Source organism: Rattus norvegicus, chromosome X (genome assembly GCF_021556685.1).
Source record: "Rattus norvegicus strain SHRSP/BbbUtx chromosome X, alternate assembly SHRSP_T2T, whole genome shotgun sequence".
NCBI classification, from domain to species: domain Eukaryota; kingdom Metazoa; phylum Chordata; class Mammalia; order Rodentia; family Muridae; genus Rattus; species Rattus norvegicus.
This window is the reverse complement of record NC_141554.1, coordinates 37,528,073-37,549,821: the sequence shown is the minus strand read 5'-3', so window position 1 is coordinate 37,549,821 and position 21,749 is coordinate 37,528,073. Positions and strand designations below refer to the sequence as shown.

Genomic DNA, 21,749 nt, shown 5'->3' with positions numbered 1-21,749 from the left:
CACCTCTGACAGTGGTAAGACCACAGAGGGGCCTGGTGCTTGAGATTGATCAGTATCATTTTTTCGTTGCAACCTTTCACTACACTCCGTTTCTGACATGCTTTCCTGAATTTTGTTCAGGGCCTCTTGGCCTGTCGCTGTTATAGGACGAAAAATGTCTTTACCTAAACAATCCTTAACCATCTGCCAAATTCTTAACGTTCCCAGCCTCAGGCTACCATGTAATAGAGGCCTCAACAGCACCCTCAGCAGAAGGAGAAAGATACGATAGGTCAAGACCAAACAATTCGGAAATTATCATGTCTCTCGGAGTTTACCTCAATTCCTGCCGCTTCTGGATTCTCTCCGCGGACAGAGGACTCCCTCTCGGCGCCTGGCGATTGTGTGGCGTTTTTTTAGCCCGGTTTCGGCACCAAATGTCCCACGCGCGACCTCGCCAGCAAGAAAACACGCGGGGACATACGAATCCTTGCGGCAGCCAAAACTTTTATTAAATCTTAAAGAGAGCCCCGCGCACCCGCATGGCACGGCTTATATACACCCTAGCGCGGCACATCCACACCTGATTGGTCGCTTACCCATGATCTCATTAGGCACACCCCGGAGTGGGCAAAGACCTGGCACGAAGGCACTCTTGTACATGCACACACAGTTAACTTCCTGAAAGGAAGTCGTCTGGCGCGGCGGAGGCCAGCGCCATCTTGTAACAGCGGAAGCTATCCTGGCCTTCCACGTGGGGCGCAGTGGAAGCCAGCGCCATCTTGTAGTGGCAGCGGCCCTCTACAGTGGCTCAGTGCTGCAGTGTGTGTCTGTGGAGCGCCCCTGCCCCTCCTCACTCTTGGCTACATAACGTACCTTCCAGCGAGATCCCCCAGTACTCGGGGGACTGGGCAGAGGGTTGGAATGGGAGAGGCCGGCGGCCTGCCCCTAATCCCGAGGCGGGTGGGCGTGGCCTAGACTGCGACTGCCTCGCCCCTGCGATCGGCCCCGCCCCTCGCACGTCTTTTCTCTCCAGCCGCCCCAGCAGCCGGCTGCCTGAGCAACTAAGTTCGACCCACAGTCGTCCCAGGGTCTGTGCGCCCGCCGCACACCAGATACGTGTTCATTCAGTGGTGGTGAAGGCCAGACATGCTTAGGCGGAGCCCAGCCCCAAGTCTCCATCTTCCCCGGCCGCGTGCCCTCCTGCCCCCTTCAGATGTGGAATGAACCAGTGGTGCTTTGTCCTCATGAAGCAGAGCAGATAACTGTGACTCTGGAACAGCCCCCTGTAGTCTCTGTATCTGTTTCTGTCAGTTGCTGGGAGAAGCCTCTCTGATGACAAATAAGCTAGGGACCAGTCTATGAGTATAGCAGAATATCATTTTTTTATCCTAGGTCTCTGGACTGTCCAGTCTCTGGGTCCTGGCCTTCCAGGCTATGTCAGGGGCTTTTTTTTCTTTTAAAATTGTGATCCAAACCTGTAAAATAGAACTCTGATGATAAGGTCAGTTCATCAGTATTTTTTTTGAAGCTTTCCCCCACATGCATGCAAGGTGAAGGCTAGTCTGGGAACCTCTGCTCCAAATCCTTCCCAAGAGGGAATAAAGCGAGCAACAGTGTGGCCATTTCTTGGTGGCCTGTTAGGAATGTAACCACCTAGGTCTCTAGGACCATCTTTATTCTATGTATAGTAATATTTATATGATGACAAAGTAGTATTGCAGAAATCTTCAACCCCGTGCTTTAAAAACTGGTTGTTGGTAGCTAAAAACCATCAGAGAATGATTTCTTAGTTAGGAGGAGAATCTCTAACAGCCTTGAACTAATTACAGAACTGAAGCCGCTGCTCTAATAAGAAGCAGAGACCTGGAAACGCCGTCTCTCGTCCTCTCATCTTGCTGGCTGCTTTTAATCAGTTTAGATTTGATTAGCACTTGTATTAAAGAACTGGAAGAAATAAAGACCAACTCATTTGGCAAAAGTTCAGCAATGAAAACGACTGCAATCAAAGGTTTAAGTATGTGTTTGGGACGATAGTCACACTTTGATGTTTAGTTCTCTCCTGCACATGCCGGATAACGTAAAGTTGATTACACAAATATCCACCAGTGCAGAATGCTGATTGGAAAGAGATCCATTTCCAACCCTTCTCAAAAGTATGCCCTAGATAAATTACTTCCTTTTTTGAGTCCTTAGTATTTCCGTTTAGAATTATAAAGTGACTGTTTCCAATTTCTCAGTTATTTCATAATAGGTTTTCAGTTAGCAGACTAAGAAGGCTTTCAATAGCTTTGAGTATGGAAGTCAATGTTGTGGTTTTTTACAAAGAAACCAGTCATAGATACCGTTTAGTCTTCACATCATTCAATATTTTAATTCAGTCTGCGGGCTCACTACTTTATCCTGAGGTTTCAGCATAGGATTTTTTTTTTCAAGAACCTGAAATTGAATCGAGGCCTATAAGAAGTATGAAGTCATGTGTCAGCCTTATTCAAGGATGGTAGTGAATGAAATTTTACCTCTATAAATGAAAATTCTTTCTTCAAAGTACAATTTAATAATCTTTATTATAAAATTTTAGGGGGGTTCATACATGAGTACTTATACATCTATTCTTTTCACCTCTCCCTTTCCCCCATCCAATTCCTTCTGATTCTCCCCTACTCCCTAAATTCATGATCACATCCTCTATAATTATCGTTATACACATAAGTGTGCATAAGCATGCACATGTGCACACACAGATATACACACACTAACTTTGAGCCCAACATAATACTTTTAAAAAGTATCTGTTAGTCTTCCTCCCTAGCTTATTGAAGCAGTGCTGTCAAACCTTTTTATCTTGAAGATTGAATTAATGTGAGGTAGCTTTTTCATAGAACTAGAAAGAGGAGAAGAATGGCCAGATGAAGAAAGGTCATTAACAAATTAGGATCATCACGTGTAAGGGTTGTCATGGAAATGAGTGAGTGTTTAGTTTGTCTACAGGGTTCTCAACTAAAGAAGCTGGGCTATGCTACTCAAGTTCAGCATCCTGCTCACAAACCCCAGCTGTGCTCCTTAAGCTTCCTTTTCTCCACTGACAAAAATATCCTTGTCTCCAAATCCAGACGGATGTGAGAAACCCCCAATATAGTCTCCCTGAGCTTCTGAGGCAATCTTACTCTCTACAGAGCCATTTGGATCCCTGTGGCTCACCTATTTCAGAGGGTGATCTATTTATCTCTTCATAGTGGGTCCAACTAACACCTTGCCTACAACTTACAAATATACGTAATACTCTCCTACCTCAGGTGAAAATGTACATACATGTATGAGAACGCCCATCTGGACTTAGGTAAAATGGCTAAGGGGGCTTTAGCCAGGTACAGTCACACAAGCCTGAGATATCAGAACTCTAGAAGGTGAGGTAGGATGATCCCAATTTCCAGACCCACCTTGGCTACAAAATGAGAACTTGCCTCAAAACAAGAACAATGACAACAACAAAAGGCATAGCCTTGAATGTGTGTATTTTGAGACTTTTTTTAGTTCATGGACTATAAATGTTAAGGAAACAATGGTAAACAAACATGTAAGGCAATCTAAGTAGAAAATGCTAATAAACTATGGAACCATACAATTAAAGCTGCACAACTGATAGATGTGATTCTGGGAGTGGCGATCAAGAGCTCAGATGCAGAACTTGGGAGACAGCTTAGTTGGCACAGCACCTTCCCAGCATGCACAAGGCGCAAAGACTGATCCCCAGTGCTTGAGGGGGAAACTCCAAAAGGAAATGGACTCCACTGGTTTTGATTGTGTCATATATAATTGTACATATGTATCATTATTTCATGTAACCAAGCCCCTACTTTTGAACAAGAAGCTACATATTAAAATCTTTTCTTGACTTGGGACCCTCCACGCATATACCCATCTAGTCTAGTCGCACCGTGTTAGCCATTTCGAATCAGATGCAAATGTAGAGAAATGGTGAGACTTCAGCAGAAACTAGGAAATCAGTGTCTGTTGTCACAAAATTTGTATCATAGAAGAATCTCTACTGTTTTCTGTGGCTGCAGTAGCAAAGTACTATAAGTTTGGTAGCTCGAATAACAACAAAATCCCCCAAATGGATGTGTCAAACTCTCTCTGCATGAAGCATCGCCTCATCTGCTTCTGGCGGCCCGAGGTAATCCCTGAGTTGTGGCTTCATCACTTCATCTCCACCTCCATTTTCTCATGGCCTTGCTGTGTCTATGTTTTCTCCTGGCTTTGAAGGACCTTGTTGACTGTATTTTGGGTTCATGTGACTAATAGCACCAAGACTTTACCTCCCTTATATATGCATCTTTTTTTTTTTCCTGAATAAGATAACGTGCAGAGAGGCTCTGGAAGTAAGGAAGTTGATCCATCATTTCAAAGTCCACCATTAGACATTGGTTTTGTTTTTCCCGAGACACAGGTCCACATTGGAATAACCTTAACTAGTTTCTTTTCAGATGGTCTATAGTTGAATCTTTTGGCAACCATAGTTATCAAGGTATCTTTGTAACTCACTGTTAATTAGGATGTTTCTTTTGAGCGATCATCCCGGTCTGTGTTGGAACGTTCTGAACAACAGATCCGCGCGGCTTCTAGTTTGGAGGAGTTGCTGCAAGTCGCACACTCTGAGGACTGGAAGCTGTGGCGGTGCCGGTTGAAGCTTAAAAGTCTTGCCAGTGTGGACTCGCGCTCAACATCCCATCGCTCCACCAGATTTGCGGCAACTTTCTATGATACTGAAACACTAAAAGGTAGGTAGGTGCATGGGCACAGTGGTACATTCTCTCCTTATCAGCATGACACCAACACCAAGTTTTTCCCAAAGTTAGAGCAGGGTAGTTACGTATCAGTGGGGGACAAAATGGCTTTGACTTTGTGACAAGATGCTTCACTGAATAAAGTTGGGAATGGTTCTCAGACAGTCACACGTGGGCCCTTCATTATAAATAGATGTAATAAAAATAAACCAATCAGTCATTGCAGGAATCAGTTCTCTCCTTCCACCTGTGGGGCTCAGGGGTCTAACACAGGTCTTCAGGCTCAGCAGCAAGCACATGCCGCCACGGGCCCATCTTGCCAGCTCAAGAATTCTGATTTTTAAGTGTTTACTCCGCGAAGAAGTATACTCGGTATGATTTTATATCTGCACATAACACGAGGACATTCAAATTGTCAAAAATAAATTAAACTCAGAAATCCGAGGTCAAAGCAAATACACAAAGACTGCTTTTAGTGAGGGGAAAAGCATATTTACTAAAGAGCAAAAGAACCTCAGGTATTTATCAACAAGGAGTTTTCAATTGCTACGCAGACACAAAGAAAAACCAACAGTATGGCTATAGATATTTTTTTTTCTCTTCAAAATCCTGTGGGTTTTATTTAAAAGGAGAAAGGGAGAAATTGAAAGGTGAGGCATGATAATGGTTACTCAGAAAACAACAAAGACATTTCTTGACACGAAATAATCAAAGCTTACAAGCAGAAAATAACATATGGTCAGTCTCTCTCTGTATCCTCAGGTTCTGCTCCCCTACCCACGCACCACGGGTTCAGCCAATCACACATCCTTAGGGGAAACGCATGTGTCCTGAGCATATGCAGACCTTTTCTTGACATCCAATGTTCTGAAACAACTACTCATATGGCATATGTACATTTTATTGGATACTGGAAGTTATCTAGACATGATTTCAAATGTACAGAAAGATGTAGGCGGGCTATTTACAAATTCTAGCCCACAATATAAGGGAATTGGTAACTAAGGATTTTAGTATCTGTAAGGTGTCCTGGAAGCAGTCTTCCATAGACATCAAGGGACCATTATACTTCCAAATTGCTTCCTGGAGTAGGGGTGGGGATGGACATGCAGTATATACTTAAACTACTTTAATGATATCCACACTACGAAACAGACTCTTTCCAAGACAACTGTTTGTACATACTGTGCCACAATGAGTGAAATGTTTTAAAATAAAGTTTTGTGGCCTTGAGTATGCCTTTATCTCTCTCATGACATATCAAAACAACTCAAGAAACCAGTGCCATTGTTAGACTTGGCCTTCCAGGTATAAATATGATTTCATAGTACATGAGTACATCGATTATTTAATTTCAGTTGATCCTTGAGCAAAATTATCCTTTTTTAATTAGTTACACTTATCTTTGTTCCCCGTTTGTTAAAAAATACTAGACGAGTCTTTTTGCGCACGCACACACACACACACACACACACAGACACAGACACATACACACAGACACACATAGACACACAGACAGACACACACGCACACACACACACACTCACAGGCACACACACAGACACACACACACGCACACACACACACACTCACAGGCACACACACAGACACACACACACACACAGAGACACACACACGCACAGACACACACACACACAGAAACACACACACACACACACACACACACACACACACACACACACGGGGGCAGGGATTTGGTTATGGGGAAAGTTATATATAGGTGAAGGAATCCCACAGCAGTGTAAGTGAGAAGAATGTTCTTTATGCTCATGCATAAAGTGTGTCAAAGGAGGTGAGACTCTGGGAACCATGGTCAGAGCTTTGAGGGTAGAGTTCATGTGGTGATTTTAGAGGAACTTCACAGAAATCAATCTGGAGGTCACAGGTTTTGACCACATTACTGGTCTGAAGGTCCGAGGGAGATGTACAGATGAGCTGTGAAGACAATTTTTACCAGAAAACCATGACTAAGGAGTTTTAAAAGTCAGCCAGTTTGACATTTTACAAGGAAGATGCCATAAAAAAATTGGAGAATTTGCAGTCTCCATGCTTTCCCTCCTAATTAGATAGAGGATTATCTGAAGTTTATTCGCCAAGTTGCAAGGAGTGGATAATCAAGTAAGTGTGTGACACCAATTATGTTTTGTTATCGACTCCTCTGGTGGATTTGAGGGGAATTTCCTGGACAGAAGTAAAGAACACTGGCCTTACGAAACCTTACTCGGTGCCATTGGTCATAACCTCATGAGATTTCGATTATTATCTTCCCCAACTTTAAAACTTAGGACTTTAAAGAGAAAGGGCAAGTAAAAAGTAGCATTTAAATGGCATTTGAAACAAGGAATATTTTCATAAGTTACTCCCTCCGTCAAAGATTTATGACTAATAATAGCAGGTGAAATAGCACCCCCAGTAATACTTAATTAAATAATTAAATACGGCCTGAGGATAATTCTTTATCATCAGAAATTTTTAAATGTTCATTTTTGTATTATGTGTTTGGATGTTTTGCTGGTATGTGTGTACCTTTCTGCAGTACCCAGTGGAAGTCAGAAGAGGGCATCAGATCCACTGGAGCTGGAGTTAAGAGACATTAGCAACCCTATGGATGTTGGGAACCAAATGTTGGTCCTTAGGAAGAGCAGCCAGTATGATTCTGAGCCATCTCTCCAGGTTCACCAATACATATGTTTAAAGATAGTATACAGAAACATTCTTCAAGTTATCACCCCACTTGTAAAACAGATATTTTTAATTTCATGCTTTTGCGGATCTGAAATACAGGCATTGCCAAGGTGTTTGTTTGTTTGCTGATTCAAGGTCTCTCTGGAGACTACAGTCAAGTTCTCTGGGTCTGGGCTCTGAGCATCTCAATGTACTTCCAAGTTCATTCGATTGTTGTTTGTAAGATTAAGTTCCACACAGGCAATTGGACTGTGAAGGGCCCCTTTCCTCACTGGTTGTTGGCCAGAGGTTGCCCTTAGTTTGGGGTAGCTTCAAAAATGACTTTCAGGCTGGACAAGTGGTGTGGAGATTAAAAGCACGTACGGATTTTGCAGATAACCCAAGTCTGGTTCCTAGTACCTATGTAGGGTAGACTCCCAACCACTCAGAACCAGTTCCCAGGGCTTTTGTCACCATCTTTTGGTGTCTGGGGGCTCTGCAGTCTTGTGTACCCCACCAATATACACATGTGCACCGCCCCATACACACATAATTAAAAATAAAATGAATCATTTTTAAAAGTGGCCCTTGGGCTGGAGAGATGGCTCAGTGGTTAAGAGCACTGACTGCTCTTTGAGAGGTCCTGAGTTCAAATCCCAGCAACCACGTGGTGGCTCACAACCATCTGTAGTGGGATCCAATGCCCTCTTCTGGGGTGTCTGAAGACAGCAATAGTGTACTCATGTATACAACAAATAAATAATTATTTAAAAAAAAACGTGGCACTTGGTGAGAAAAGAAGTGGGGAGGAGAGAAGAGAGGGTAAAGAGAAGTGAAGGCAGGAGAGAAACAGAGTCAGAAATCAGTTTCAACCTAAGCACCTAGGTGGCATCATGCTGTGCTGTGTTCTTTTCAGAAAAAGCCAACCACGGGGTCTCATCAGCACACAAAAGGAAGGTCGATTGCACAGGGCAGGGTCACCAGGAACTGGGGACCATGGGGGTTAGTGTTAAAGCTGCATCTACAAAAAAGTTTCAACACACTCCTGGGATAACATCGTCTGCAGTTCCATCTCTGACAAGCTGAAAGCAATTCCCCTGCCCCCGCAAACCTGTAGGGAGGCTACACATAGCATTAAGAGACGACATCTAACTTAAATAATGAGAGCGGAGCTGGACAGAGGTCTCCTGTTCTGAGCAGGTACTGCTCTTTCAGAAGACCTGAATTGGGTTCTAAGCACCCACATCAGGCAGACCACAACTGCCCTAACTCCAGCTCTAAGGAATTTCACACCTCTGATATTTGCAGGCACCTGCTCTCTCCCTGCTCCCTTTCTCCCTCTCCCTTCTCCCTCTCTCTCTCCTCTCTCCTTCCTTCTTTCTCTCTCTGAGTCTGTATCTTTCTCTGTCTCTCCCTCTCAGTCTCTCCTTTCTCTCTCTCTCTCTCTCTCTCTCTCTCTCTCTCTCTCTCTCTCTCTCTCTCTCTCTCTCACACACACACACACACACACACACACACACACACACAGACACACACACACACACACACAGAGAGGGGGGCAAGGGAGGGAGGGAGAAAGAGAGACAGAGACAGAGAGAGACAGAGAGAGAGAGAAAGAATTAAAATGTTTTAAAAAAATGGTGAACACCAGGCATTACGGTTCACACCTTTAGTGTCAGCACTCAAGAAGCAGAGGCAGGTAGACCTCTCTGAATTCAAGGCCACCAGTCTTATCTACATGGAAAGTTCCAGGCCTTCGCAGTGAGCCCTTGTCTCAAAATAAAGGGGAAAAAATAGGTGAGAGAAAATGAAGCAAAGCTATACAAGAAAAATTTGTAATATTCTTTACATGCAGGCATGTAGTACATGTATGTGTACGCATGCATACATGTAGAGGTGGCCCTGTTTGTGCATCTGAAGGCCAGAGATCAACACTGAGCATCTTCTTTAGATGTTGTTCTCCAACTTAGTTTTAGAAATGGGGTCTGTCATTGGAACTGGAGCTCAGCAGGTCCCAGAGAGCCACCTGTCTCTGCACTCTGAGCACTGGGATCACAGAGCATCAGTGTGCCTAGCTTCTTATGTGGCTTCCAGGATTTGAACTGAGGCCCCCGCACTTGTGCAGTCGGTACTTTCCCCCATAAACCATCTCCCGAGCCCTGTATTTTCCTCGTTTATTGCCAGAAATGTATTTTTCTGGTTTCGCTCAAATTAGTTATGGCCATAGAGTTGCTCCTTCTGTTAAAATGAAAGGGCTTATCTCATCATCTTCTGTAAACTATGGTTTCAAATGTGGAAAGTCTGATTTGAGAAACAATTAATTCCCTCGAAATGTCCACTCGTGTGTTTGCCAAGCCTCAGGGCACTTACTTAAGCAGACAACAGATACTCATTTTAAAACCTTTTCTTACCTGGCTTCAAATACAACAAGTGCTATCCAGCTGTAGCCTGTACATTTCTTGATAAATGACACTCACACTTTTTGGCTTCACCTTATTCTACTGACCTGCTTGTTATCCACTGTTTGCAGATGGCCCCACTGTGGCTATATGCAAGGCCTAGTGCTCTCCCCTAACAGGCAAGAAAATATCTTACGAAGTGATGGTATCAGTGGAAAAGTATAGAGATTTCAATTTTACATTTTGTTTGCAAACAAATCTTTGGCTAAAGGATGGAGAAAATATCCATCTAAGAGTTTGAAAGGTTTCCCAATGGTTAAGCCCACTTGTCAGTCGTGAGTACGACCTGGCTCCAGTTCCTACATGGTGGCTCACAACTGTCTGTAACTCCTGTTGCAAGGGAGCCAATGATCTCCTCTAACCTACAAAGGCACCAGCCGCACACATGGTACACATACATGCAGGCAAAACATCCATTCACGTAAAATAAAAATAAATACATTGCTAAAAGGTATGTTTAAATGCCCACCTAGTAAAATAAACAAGTACAAAATGATGGGGTGAGGGGCACCATAAAAATGCCTGCGTTGCATGTCAGGGCCATTTTGCCTACTGGCCCCAATGAACATTATTCTTATAGTTATAGATGAAGAATGGCAGAGGACCCAATGCAGCCCTAGAGAGACATGCGTAGAAGTCGCCAGTGAGCTCGGGAAGACAACCAACACATTCTTCAAGCCCCCTTGTGTAAATGTCTTCCGGTGTGGAGGATGCTGCAATGAAGAGAGCGTGATGTGTATGAACACAAGCACCTCCTACATCTCCAAACAGGTACGAGGAAATGAAGACACTGCCGCTGACCTTGCTGCCAAGTGCTAAATACTTTATGTGCCGAACCTCAGTTAACACCCCAGACACACAGGATATCTCGTCCTCCTTCAGAAGCCAAGAAACAGAGGCTCAGGGAGGTAACACCATATCCAACATGACACAGCCTCAACAGTTAATATCTACGTAATGCTGTAGTATCAAGAATTAGTACATAAAGACATTACGTAGCAGGGTGTTAAAAAGAAGGAAGGAAGGAAGCTGTGGCATCTCGTGCGGCTGTTTTGGTGTGTTTAGTTTAGTTGGAGTGACTGAGAAAAATTTCTCGAGGGGCGAGCGTGACAAGAACCAGCTAAGAGGAGGGGTGTGCTCTCACTCAAAAGCTAAAGAGGCTGAAGGAGGGAGCAGGCATAGGGACACACGGAGAATGGTAAAGGACTTCTCAGTTGGCTCTGTTCGCATGACATGGAATGTAAGCAGGTGCTTCAAGAGGCAAAGAGGCAGGCATGAGGGCCAGCAACTGCAGGCACAGAGCCCAACAGGGAAGGGAGGAGAGAAGATGTCGCTGGGGTAGCATGGGGAACAAAGGAACAATAGGCAGCACAAGACTTTTTGAAAGCATCCTGCAGGGCTCATGAGAGAAATAAAGTGGCTCAATCCCATCACCTTTGCCCTGTAGCTAAGTGTTCCTTTCTGTAGCTATCCTCTTCTTGTCAAATGTAGTGAATGCATTACCAAAACACCGTAAGTCAAGTCACACTCCTATTGGTCCTCTGATCCAAACTCCTCGCATGTTAATACAACTCACCTAGCTTTTGCTTGTCTCCTCATGATGGTGTAGAAGACAAACACATAGGCACCAGATACATCCATGCCAAGGAATGTTCTAAATGCCCATTTGTTTTGATATTACGTTAAAGTTTTCTTAATTTTGCTCTCCCTACCATCTAAACTGTCCTTGATACTGTAGCGTTGTTTTTGTCTAAATCCTTATGGAGAATTGTGGAACTCAGAAATCTGATCCCTGCTATGGGATAATTAGAAACAATGAGGTAAGTATGGCTACAATCAACTGTTAGGAAAACCAAGCTCACATAACATAAGAGGGCTCAATTCCTGATCCTGTTATTCCCTGGAGCAAAACTGAAGAATTAATTGTGCAAGAACATGAAATTTATACTTGTTTTCATGACATATCGAAAGGTCCAAATAAACACAACCTAAATGAATTGTTTCCACTTAGTAGACAGTTGATTACTATGTTTTGACTTCAGCACTCAACAAATGATTCATACGAACTATTTTATTTAAGTGTAAGTGCACAGCAGTGTTTTTTTTTTTTGGTTTTGTTTTGTGTGTGCAGTTTGGCACTTCCAATCTTAAAGGTACAGACTATGTGATCAACTACCTCTTAAAACCAAAGTAAATAGAACAGCATGGCATGGTGATTGAGTGGACAGTGCCTTAAAAATCAAGTTCAAGTTCATCTGCACTTCATGAAAACACACTTGAAACTTGTGTGTGCTCTTTGGGCATCTCTTTATCTGTCATGTAAGGATCGTGAAGCAATATAATGATCTTTAAATTATTTTTTAATTTTTATTTATATCAGTCTGTATGTGGCCGACACATGAGTGCAGTGCCTGTGATGGCCAGAAGAAGGCACCAGAGCTCCTGGAGCTGAAGTTACCTGTGTTGTAAGCCACTTGATATGGATGCTGGGAACCAAAATCGGGTCTTCTGCAGAAGCAGCAAGTGCTTCTTAACCACTGAGTCATCTCTCCAGGGCCCCAAATATAATGATTTTTACAAGTGTAAATAAATTAATAATCAAGTATGTATAAAAGAGCAGGCATATAGGAACATAGAAATAAGCATACTAGCTGTAATTATCTGTCTGGGTGTGATCCTAACTTAGCTACACAATCCTTTATAGCAAATGCCCTAAAACTCAGGGGCTTTACGTTATTCTCTTTTGTGTATCTGAGGTTCAAAATTCTGCAAGGTGCTGTGAGAGTCCAAGCCTGCTTCCTGTGTCCTCTATTCCTTGGACTAGCATGGCTTCCAGGCTATATCCATCTCATGGCTATATCATAAGGAAGAGATAATAAACCTCACAAATCATGCACAGTCCCAATGTGTGCTGTCATGTCAGCTAACATCTTGTTGGTCAAAACAAGTTTTATAGCCAAGCTCAATGTCAGGAAGTAGGAAATTGTCATAAATAGAAATGGCTTGGGAAGGGATGAGAAAATAGTTTAAATAACAATCAAATCCACCCAAGTCCCAAAGAACTGCCAAAGATTTAATTTTGTTTATCCTTGCAATTTATACTGAATTTTAAAAACAAGGGCAGAGACCAGGGATTTTAAAGAGCTTTAATTGTGGTGAAAAGAACAGATTTGGAAAACACTTAGGAGACCTGGTTAAGCCCCTGTCTCCTGACTCCCAACATTCCAAACTACTTACAATGACTAACTCCATTGCGCACGAATAACTTTGCTAAAGTCATTATCATAAAGGAAAAGGGAAAAATGCAGACGGTGGAAACTGACAGAAGTAGACAATAAAATTTACATCATGGTTCTCTTTCTTTGCTGTAGCTCTTTGAGATATCAGTGCCTCTGACATCAGTGCCCGAGTTAGTGCCTGTTAAAATTGCCAACCATACGGGTTGTAAGTGCTTGCCCACGGGCCCCCGGCATCCCTACTCAATTATCAGAAGATCCATTCAGATCCCAGAAGAAGATCAGTAAGCATTTCCTGGACTTGATAATGTCTGTTCTTGCTTTTGACAAAACTGTGTGTACATTCCTTTACCCATTATAGAGGCATCCCCAGAAAGACATGTGTTGAATGTTTTCTGTTTTATGGAGCATTGAAGAAAAAAGACATTAAAGTAGAAGGGGAATTTTTAGGGGAAAGGAAGCAGATGAAGAGGAGGAGGCAGAGGGGTATGGTGAAAACCATTTTTTTTTTACAATACACACTAATAAAAATGTTGAGGACACAAATAGAAAAAGGACAAGGAAAGTTACAAAAGTTACATCCTCTTCATTATATTTTCTCATCTTCTGGCTTCTAAACCAGATCTATTCATAATATTTGACAAACATTATTTTTTACTAGATACTATATCTATATTGCAGTGCGTCCCCAAACCTTGAGGATTATGAGCACAGCATGTTTAGTTAGACACCTTTGGGGATTTACTCTGTGTTTTTTGTATGTATTTGTTTTTGAGTTTTTGAGACAGGATCTCACTTTGTACCCCTGGCTGACCTGAGTGTAGACCAGGCTGCCCTTGAAACCTCAGAGATCAGCCTGCCTCTGCCTCTTGAGTGCTGGGATTAAAGGCGTGCTGCCACATTGTTCTTAAGATGAGTGGCTGAATGCATTGTAAAACTGTTCCAGCCTCATAGCTACCGTGGCTTCCCGCACTCCTGTGCAAGCAGTGACTGTCATAAATTCAAGTTTACTTTCTAAAGTGTCCTTAATAGAATCTTTATGAGTACAGAATTACTATCTCATACGATACCATTTCTAAATATAAAGTAGGCTCTATATTTTGTTTTGCTTAGGTTTGTGTCTGTGCATGCATGTGTGGGGGTCTATGCACATCTGTGCAGGTGCCATTAGAGTCCAGAAGAAGGTGCTGGATCATTTAGAGCTGGGATTAAGGTGGTTGTGAGCCGATCTACATGGGTGTTGAGAACTGAACTCAGGTCCCATGGAAGAACAGTACTTATTCTGAACTGCTAAACCATCTCTCTAGCCCCAAGGTTAAGGACTTTAAAACTGTTTTCACACAGTTGTCATTTCTTCACAGTCACCATGCCGTGAGAGACATTGATCTCAAACCTTTGTTCTCCTGCATCACTCTAAGAAACATAATTTGAAAGTACTCACATGCTCCACATACAATATTTAGATTATTAGATACTTAATATTAAGAAAGACTTCATATTCCCAATGTAGAATTACCCTGAAAACCTTTTAAATCTGGTTCGTTGCTTTCTTTTCCTAGATGTCCTCATTCCAAGAAACTCTGTCCTGTTGACATGCTGTGGGATAACACCAAATGTAAATGTGTTTTACAAGATGAGAATCCACTGCCTGGGACAGAAGGTAAGGATGGCAGCAGTAAAATAATAACCACAGTGAGAAAAAGAACACAGCATTTAGCATCATTGAGCATTCACTGTGACCAGGTGTACTAGTTACTTTTCTGTGGCTGTGATAAAATATCGTGACCAATGTCAGAAGAAAGGGCACATTCTTACTCATGCTTCAAGGGTAATAGAGTCCACCATGGTGGGGAAAGTATGCGAGCAGGCAGGCAGGGCATCAGGAGCAGGAAGCTGACTATAGCATTTCATCTGCACACAGGAAGCAAAGAGAAAACAGGAACTAGGGTGAGGCTATAAACCACCAAAGCCCTCCCCTTCTGATGTACTTCCTCCAGAAAGGCCCCTCCTTCTAAGGATTCAATAACTTCCCCCAGACAACTGAGGATCAAGTGTCTCAGTCAATCCACAACATCACACAATGTTCATGAGAACTCATGATCACCCCTCTTTACAAGTACACAGTGTCTACCCCAAGATAACCAGCAATTTCCTCACTATCATCTAGATAAGAGTGGCAGAAGTGGTTGGATTTTAGAGCCTTCTTTCTGCTGTTCATTCTCAAAGAAAAGTACGAAGTGGGCAAAGCCCCCTAAAGTAGGTTTTAAACTCCAATGAAAACTATTTCGGGGCGAAGCACATAGGTCATGTGAAACTTGGTTTCTTTCAACTGCACCACTTGAAAGCCAATACTCTGGAGAAAAGAAATAAGGGAAAGAAGGAGGACACATGGAAACACTTGTCTATAACTGGAGCAAACCATGCTACGCGGCTAAGCCACATGGGGAATTGCTAACTTGTCATTCCATCTCCCGATCTGTTAAAGCTATGAATCCTGGGAGGACCATATGGCTGAACAAACTTGGGTTATTTACTTTTTTTCATTTATTTCTCACATGTGCGACATGATTCCAGTGAAAGCTATCACAGGGGACCATGCAATGTGAACCTGGCTTGTTTTAAACTACGATATCATAGCAAGAATAGCAAGGACTCAGAGCCATGGAATCTGTCATATGAATGAAATAATCTGTTTTTGCTCTTGTCGTGAGGTCCTGGGTCTCAGCCCCTTTGTAAGAGCTCAAACTAGGATGTGAGGTAATGGATTTTTGATGTTCCGTACTCAAAGGCTCGCACATACAGTGTCTACACAGACACAACACAGTAAAGGGTGACAATGGAGGCAGGATACCACAATGGAGTTGTTAAAACATCATCAGCCAATCCTGTGTGGAGTCAAAGCCAAGGAGTTCCCTTGGAGGGGACACCTCAAATAACCAGGTTGGGTCCTACAGACTTGGGGGTCCTAACTGGGGGTGAGGTGTCTTCCTTCAGTGGGACGTTAATTCATGGGGAAGACTCCCTGGGTAGGTTCCTATATTGGGGGTGGAAGGTGAGATGTGCTCTGAGCAGGGTTTAGGTGAGAAGGGAAAGCATACACCCGGTGCTGGTCAGCGGGGACACATTGGTTCCTTTTTAAGTGCTGTAACAAAATATCTGATGAAAGCAACGGAAAGGAAGAAGGACTGAGGGAGGGAGGGAGAGAGGGGTGGAGGGAGGGAGGGACGGCTTATTTTGCCTTTCTCTTTGACCCAGAACAGTCCATGGTGGAGAAAATCTGCCAGCAAGAGCACAAAAGTGCTGATCAAATTGTGTCCACACACAGGGAGCAGACAAGGTCCTATCCATCAGCATTTCCTGGTCACCTCCCTTCTTTTATTCAGCCTGACTTCCCAGCTTGCATTTACAGTGGGTCTTCTTCAGTTAAACTTCTCTGATAGTGTCCTCATAGGTACACCCGGAGGTGTAAGTACTAGGCAGTTCTAGAATCCAGTAAAGTCAAGAGGAAAGGTTAACCATAGTACAGGAACACAGACATAGGAGGGAAAGAAGTAGATATGAAGGGATGAAGCTGGGGGGACTTGTATGATTGGAGTGAAAGGACTTAGTCAGCTTGTGCTGGAAGAGCCTGGGTGTGATCTTTTGGACAAATGAAAACCATCAAATGGTTCCAGCAAAATAGTGGTAATGCCCGTTGAAATTGTAAAAAGACCCAACCAGTAACGGTGTGGAAGAGAATGAGTTGCTCTGAGCAGAACACGAGGTAGGGAAGCTTTGGGGGAAGCTTAACAATGGTGGAGGTGAGGAAGGAGGGTGGATTGCAGCTCAGTTCCTTGTAGTTCTTACCACTCATAACATCCTCATGTGCCAAAGTTCCTATCTGTTTCTCCAGTGGTCCCATTCTGCTGACGACACATTCCTGTCTGTGAACTGAACACCTTTTCTGTGTACAAAGATATTGAGCTAAGTACCTTGTCCACCGCCATCTCTTCTCCAAATGAATGCAGTTGATGCAAGTCCAACTCATTTTCATTGCCCTAATGAATAAAACATAATAACAGTAGTGAACGGACAAGACCGAGGACAGAATACATTGGTAATCCAGAGTCGATGTCCCTAGGGGTGAACACCAACATATAATATTTCAAGGTGTCAGCCCCAACCAGTTGCCGTTCAACCTAATTCTCCTGCATCCAGTCTCTGTTCCCTGTAACTTGCTAAGGACCTATCAATGTTCTGCTTTTGCCACATACTGTGCTGAACTCCTCAGGATTGGGTTCCATCTAAGCTGCTCTGCTGGGCCAGCGCGGAGTTTTCTTGTCTCTGCTGCCATCTAGTGCTCAATATGAATTCTGTAAGAGACTTGATGTTTTTCAGTAATCAAGCCTTCCTTGTCTGGCCCTAAATTGCCTTTCGCCTCAGGGATTTGTAGCATATGCAGCTCATCTACTTCCTGTTCATGAGATTCAGCATGGACTCTCTGTGAATATCCAGTCCACCTAATTTCTAACTATGTGTCAATTAAAGAACAGTCAAAACTGTGAGGCTGGATCCTGAGAGACTGCCGTTAAGGAGTGAGGTTGGGGGAGAAGAGAAGGAGGAAGGGAGGGCTAAGAATGAGTATGGAAGGTTTTTTAGGGTCAAGATCATGGAAGGTCTTTTATATCCTGGTGTAAAATTTGGCCTATTTTGTGTGAAGGAAGACTTTAAGACACTTAAAGCGAGGCCAGGCACGGTGGCTCACTTCTTTAATCACAGCATTAAGGAGCCAGAAACAGGTGGATCCCTATGAATTCAAGGCCAACCTGGTCTACATAGCAAGACCCAGGAACAGCCAGGGTTACATAGTAAGACTTTGTCTCAAAAATAAATAAATAAAAATACATTTAAAGCTTTGGTGGTGATTAGGATTAGGTTTGCATTTGATGGTCATGTGAGGAAGAGACTAAAGGGACACACACTGTGGTTGTGATACGCATGGCAGCCACTGACACAAGAAATACCATGTCCTGGGTGAATTGTGCTAGAGGCAGCATCATAGAGAAGAGGGGACATGAACAAGAGACCGAGTGGAAACAGTGACCACACAATCTGGTGGACAATGGTGCCAGCCCCCAAAATGATGCACACCAAGTAAGAAGAAGGTTTGGGGAAGAGATACTCATTTTTTTTCCAAAATCTGCGTGAATGCTGAGATGAAAAGTGCATGATCTTCCAAAATTTTCACCTTCTCCACTTACTGTTTGGTTTTGCTTTCCATTTGAGACAGACTGTTAGCAGCTCCAGTCTAGCCTTAAATTCAACATGTAGCAGAGGATGACCTTCTGCTTCTACCTCTGGAATGAATGCTAGAATTACAGTCATGTGTCACCACACCCAGTTTAGAAGCCACTGGAGATGGAGCCCAGCACTCCTCATGAACTCTAAGCAAACATTCCACCAAGAAAGCCACACCTCCTAAACCTCTCTTACTCTTTTTGCAATGTATTTCACTTCACTGATCGAGAACAGACCACAGTTCATTGTTACCTTTATGTGTTTCATGCAAGTGTGGTGATCTAAGACGAGGGAATGCATCATTGGTTGTCTGGAAATTTTGAGGAAAACATTTCTACACCATTAATACTTCTGGTTCCCCACACTTAAAATACTGGAGATGACTACACTCATACTCATAGACAGCCTATATCTTGTCATTACTGGTATATATGTATATATATATATATATATATATATATATATATATATATATATATATATATATATGGTGGTTTTGCCTGCTTTGCTTTTACATGGTGTGCATGAAATGCCCATGCAGATGTAGGCCAGAAGAGGGCAACAACAGCCACCCTCCACTCCCACCCTTCACCCCGAGATTTTAGATATGGTCAATTTTAAATTGCCATGTGGTGTTAAGAACCAAACCTGGGTTCTCTGCCAGAGCATGGAGAAGTTTGTATTTAGCAGGTCAGTAACCACCATAAAAATCTCTCAGAAATATTCATCTTATGGGTTTTTTTTTAATTTAAAACCTAAGAAAATGGGGTTGGGGATTTAGCTCAGTGGTAGAGCGCTTGCCTAGCAGGCGCAAGGCCCTGGGTTCAGTCCCCAGCTCCAAAAAAAAAAAAGAAAAGAAAAGAAAACTAAGAAAACACATGAGTTCTATGCTTATGTTATGGAATCACAGATGAATCTCTTTCACCCTGTGGAAATATTAAGGTTCAAAAGATTATGGACAAGGAGACTGGGAGGGTCCAAGCTTGATTGGGAAGATGTACAACTTGCAATTAATTTGCATCATCACACTCTCCAGGCTCCAGTTGCCAAAGCAACCCTTTCCTGTTTCTGTTTAGACCACTCTTACCTCCAGGAACCCGCTCTCTGTGGACCACACATGATGTTTGATGAAGATCGCTGCGAGTGTGTCTGTAAAGCACCATGTCCTGGAGATCTCATTCAGCACCCGGAAAACTGCAGTTGCTTTGAATGCAAAGAAAGTCTGGAAAGCTGTTGCCAAAAGCACAAGATGTTTCACCCTGACACCTGCAGATCAATGGTCTTTTCACTGTCCCCTTAATTTGGTTTACTGGTGACATTTAAAGGACATACTAACCTGATTTATTGGGGCTCTTTTCTCTCAGGGCCCAAGCACACTCTTAAAGGAACACAGACGTTTGGCCTCTAAGAAATACATGGAAGTATTATAGAGTGATGATTAAATTGTCTTCTTGTTTCAAAACAGGGTCTCATGAGTTACAGACCCGTATTGCCATGCCTGCCGTCATGCTATCATGAGCGGAAAAGAAGTCACTGGCATTTAAACAACAGGGTTAAGAGAGGTTTGGCGCTCTCTCTCTCTCTCTCTCTCTCTCTCTCTCTCTCTCTCTCTCTCTCTCTCTCCTCCCCCTCTCTCTGTAGGCAAGACATTTAAAGATGACTATAAACCTTGAAGGCCATTGATTGGGTTTTGATCAATTTCAAAATCTACCCAAACTAACCACTGAGATTTAAAAAAAAAATAAGCTTGTTCTTTGTCAATTGCATACACAGATAAGATGCAGTCTAATTATCTTTACTCCTACACTCTTAACTCCAGTCTATCCCTGGCGACCCACTTCCTCCTTACTTGTCTTTGTCATTCTCGAGTCTTTTTGTTTGGTTTTGTGACCCAGTAAATGCAGCCAGGGCCATTTGTGTGAGCACAGGCTTGGAAGAACTTGTTTAGCTCACGTACCAGTTGGACCACAACTGAAGACAGTGACTTCCTTGTCTTCCAGATTCTACCAGTAGCCCACAGCTCATTACTGCCACCCCAAAGAGTCCCTTCCAAATGTATAATTAACTGTTGAGAACCTTGGCCTTGTATAGGCCGAGGGAAGATTATCACAGCTGTGTGAGTTCCTGCTTGCAAAGTCTGCATCATGCCTAGAAGATGGTGTTTCCTCGCCATTCTCTCTGTTTTCTGACTCTTATGTTTCCCCCAGCCCCTCTTCTCCTGTGCTCCTCGCTTCACGGGAGGTGGTATCCACATCTTTGTTAGGGCTGAACCCTCAGTCAGTAGAGTGTCCACTTAGAATATTACATTGATTCTTTCTTTCTTTGAGAACAATTAAATGAAATCAGAACTAAATGACATATCCAATGTTGATCCTTGCTTCTAAAGTCTCATCTTCACTTTCTTTTGCGACATCTGTGAGGGCAGGTGTCCTTTTCCCACCAGAACATGTGCAAGTAGCAAGGAAGCCTGTGGAAAGAACTGGTGCTTTCTGAAGGAGACAAGGACTGAGGGCCTCCTCAGCCAAGAGAATCTTCCTCCCAAGTTCGCTATCCGTGTCACTTTAAACAGCATGCTGCTTTGTTAAGTTGCTGTCAGTGTTGCCCACCTCCCACCCCTCAGGGGTTAGAAAAGTTGATTTTACGTAGTGCCATGGTAAAGCCACATTTCCATGCAATAGCTGGGTGATTCCCCAATTCACTGACAAATGACTTGTAGCTTCAGATGCCTCTGTGCATCAGCGCTCAGAAAGGGAGGGGTCTAAGGAGCCCCTTTTTTGGATGAACGAGAAAAGGTTGCCTGAAACAGAGTAGTAGATGCCACGTGATTGACTCCTCAGACTGGCAAAGTCCAAGTGCAATGCTTATGAGTTGTTCTGCTTCTTTCTTATGCAGAATTTCATTTGTATGATCAGCACTGATGCGATTCCCATTCAGCTTGTATTTTTAAGTTGACTGAACCACTGCCTGATGTTTTATATTTAAATGTATTTAAAGGAAATAAACACTGTTACGCAACCCACAGAAGTCAGTGTTATTTATATTTACTATGGCCTTCCTCCACATTTCATGCTAATGGGAAATATTTTTAAGGACAAAGGGAATCTAAGAGTGGGAGGTTCAGAAAACAGTAAAACTAGACCTCGGTTTTGGGAAGCCAAGGCAGATCTCCAAGAGGGTTTATCATTCTAAACAAGGGTAACACAGGAGTCCTGGGAATCACTCTGTGGTGTGTGAATAAATTGAATCAATTGAATCTGACCAGCCTCCTTTCATGGAAAGGAGGCTAACAATGTTAACATCTCCCTACCACCTGGGATTTAAAAAAA

General features: G+C 43.0%; 1 protein-coding gene across 4 annotated transcripts in view; it reads left to right on the top strand.

Annotated features, from left to right (window-relative positions):
- Positions 1-21,447, top strand: part of Vegfd (vascular endothelial growth factor D) — a 35,631-nt gene extending 14,184 nt beyond the window's left edge. For 2 of the 4 annotated variants that reach the window (XM_087600231.1, XM_087600230.1), the window contains 5 exons: positions 4,550-4,760; positions 10,491-10,681; positions 13,282-13,430; positions 14,706-14,806; positions 19,500-21,447. In XM_087600231.1, coding sequence (XP_087456357.1) covers positions 4,550-4,760; positions 10,491-10,681; positions 13,282-13,430; positions 14,706-14,806; positions 19,500-19,723 — 876 coding nt within the window. In that variant the 3' untranslated portion in view covers positions 19,724-21,447. 4 annotated transcript variants of the gene reach the window in all.
- The last annotated feature ends 302 nt before the right edge of the window (positions 21,448-21,749 follow it).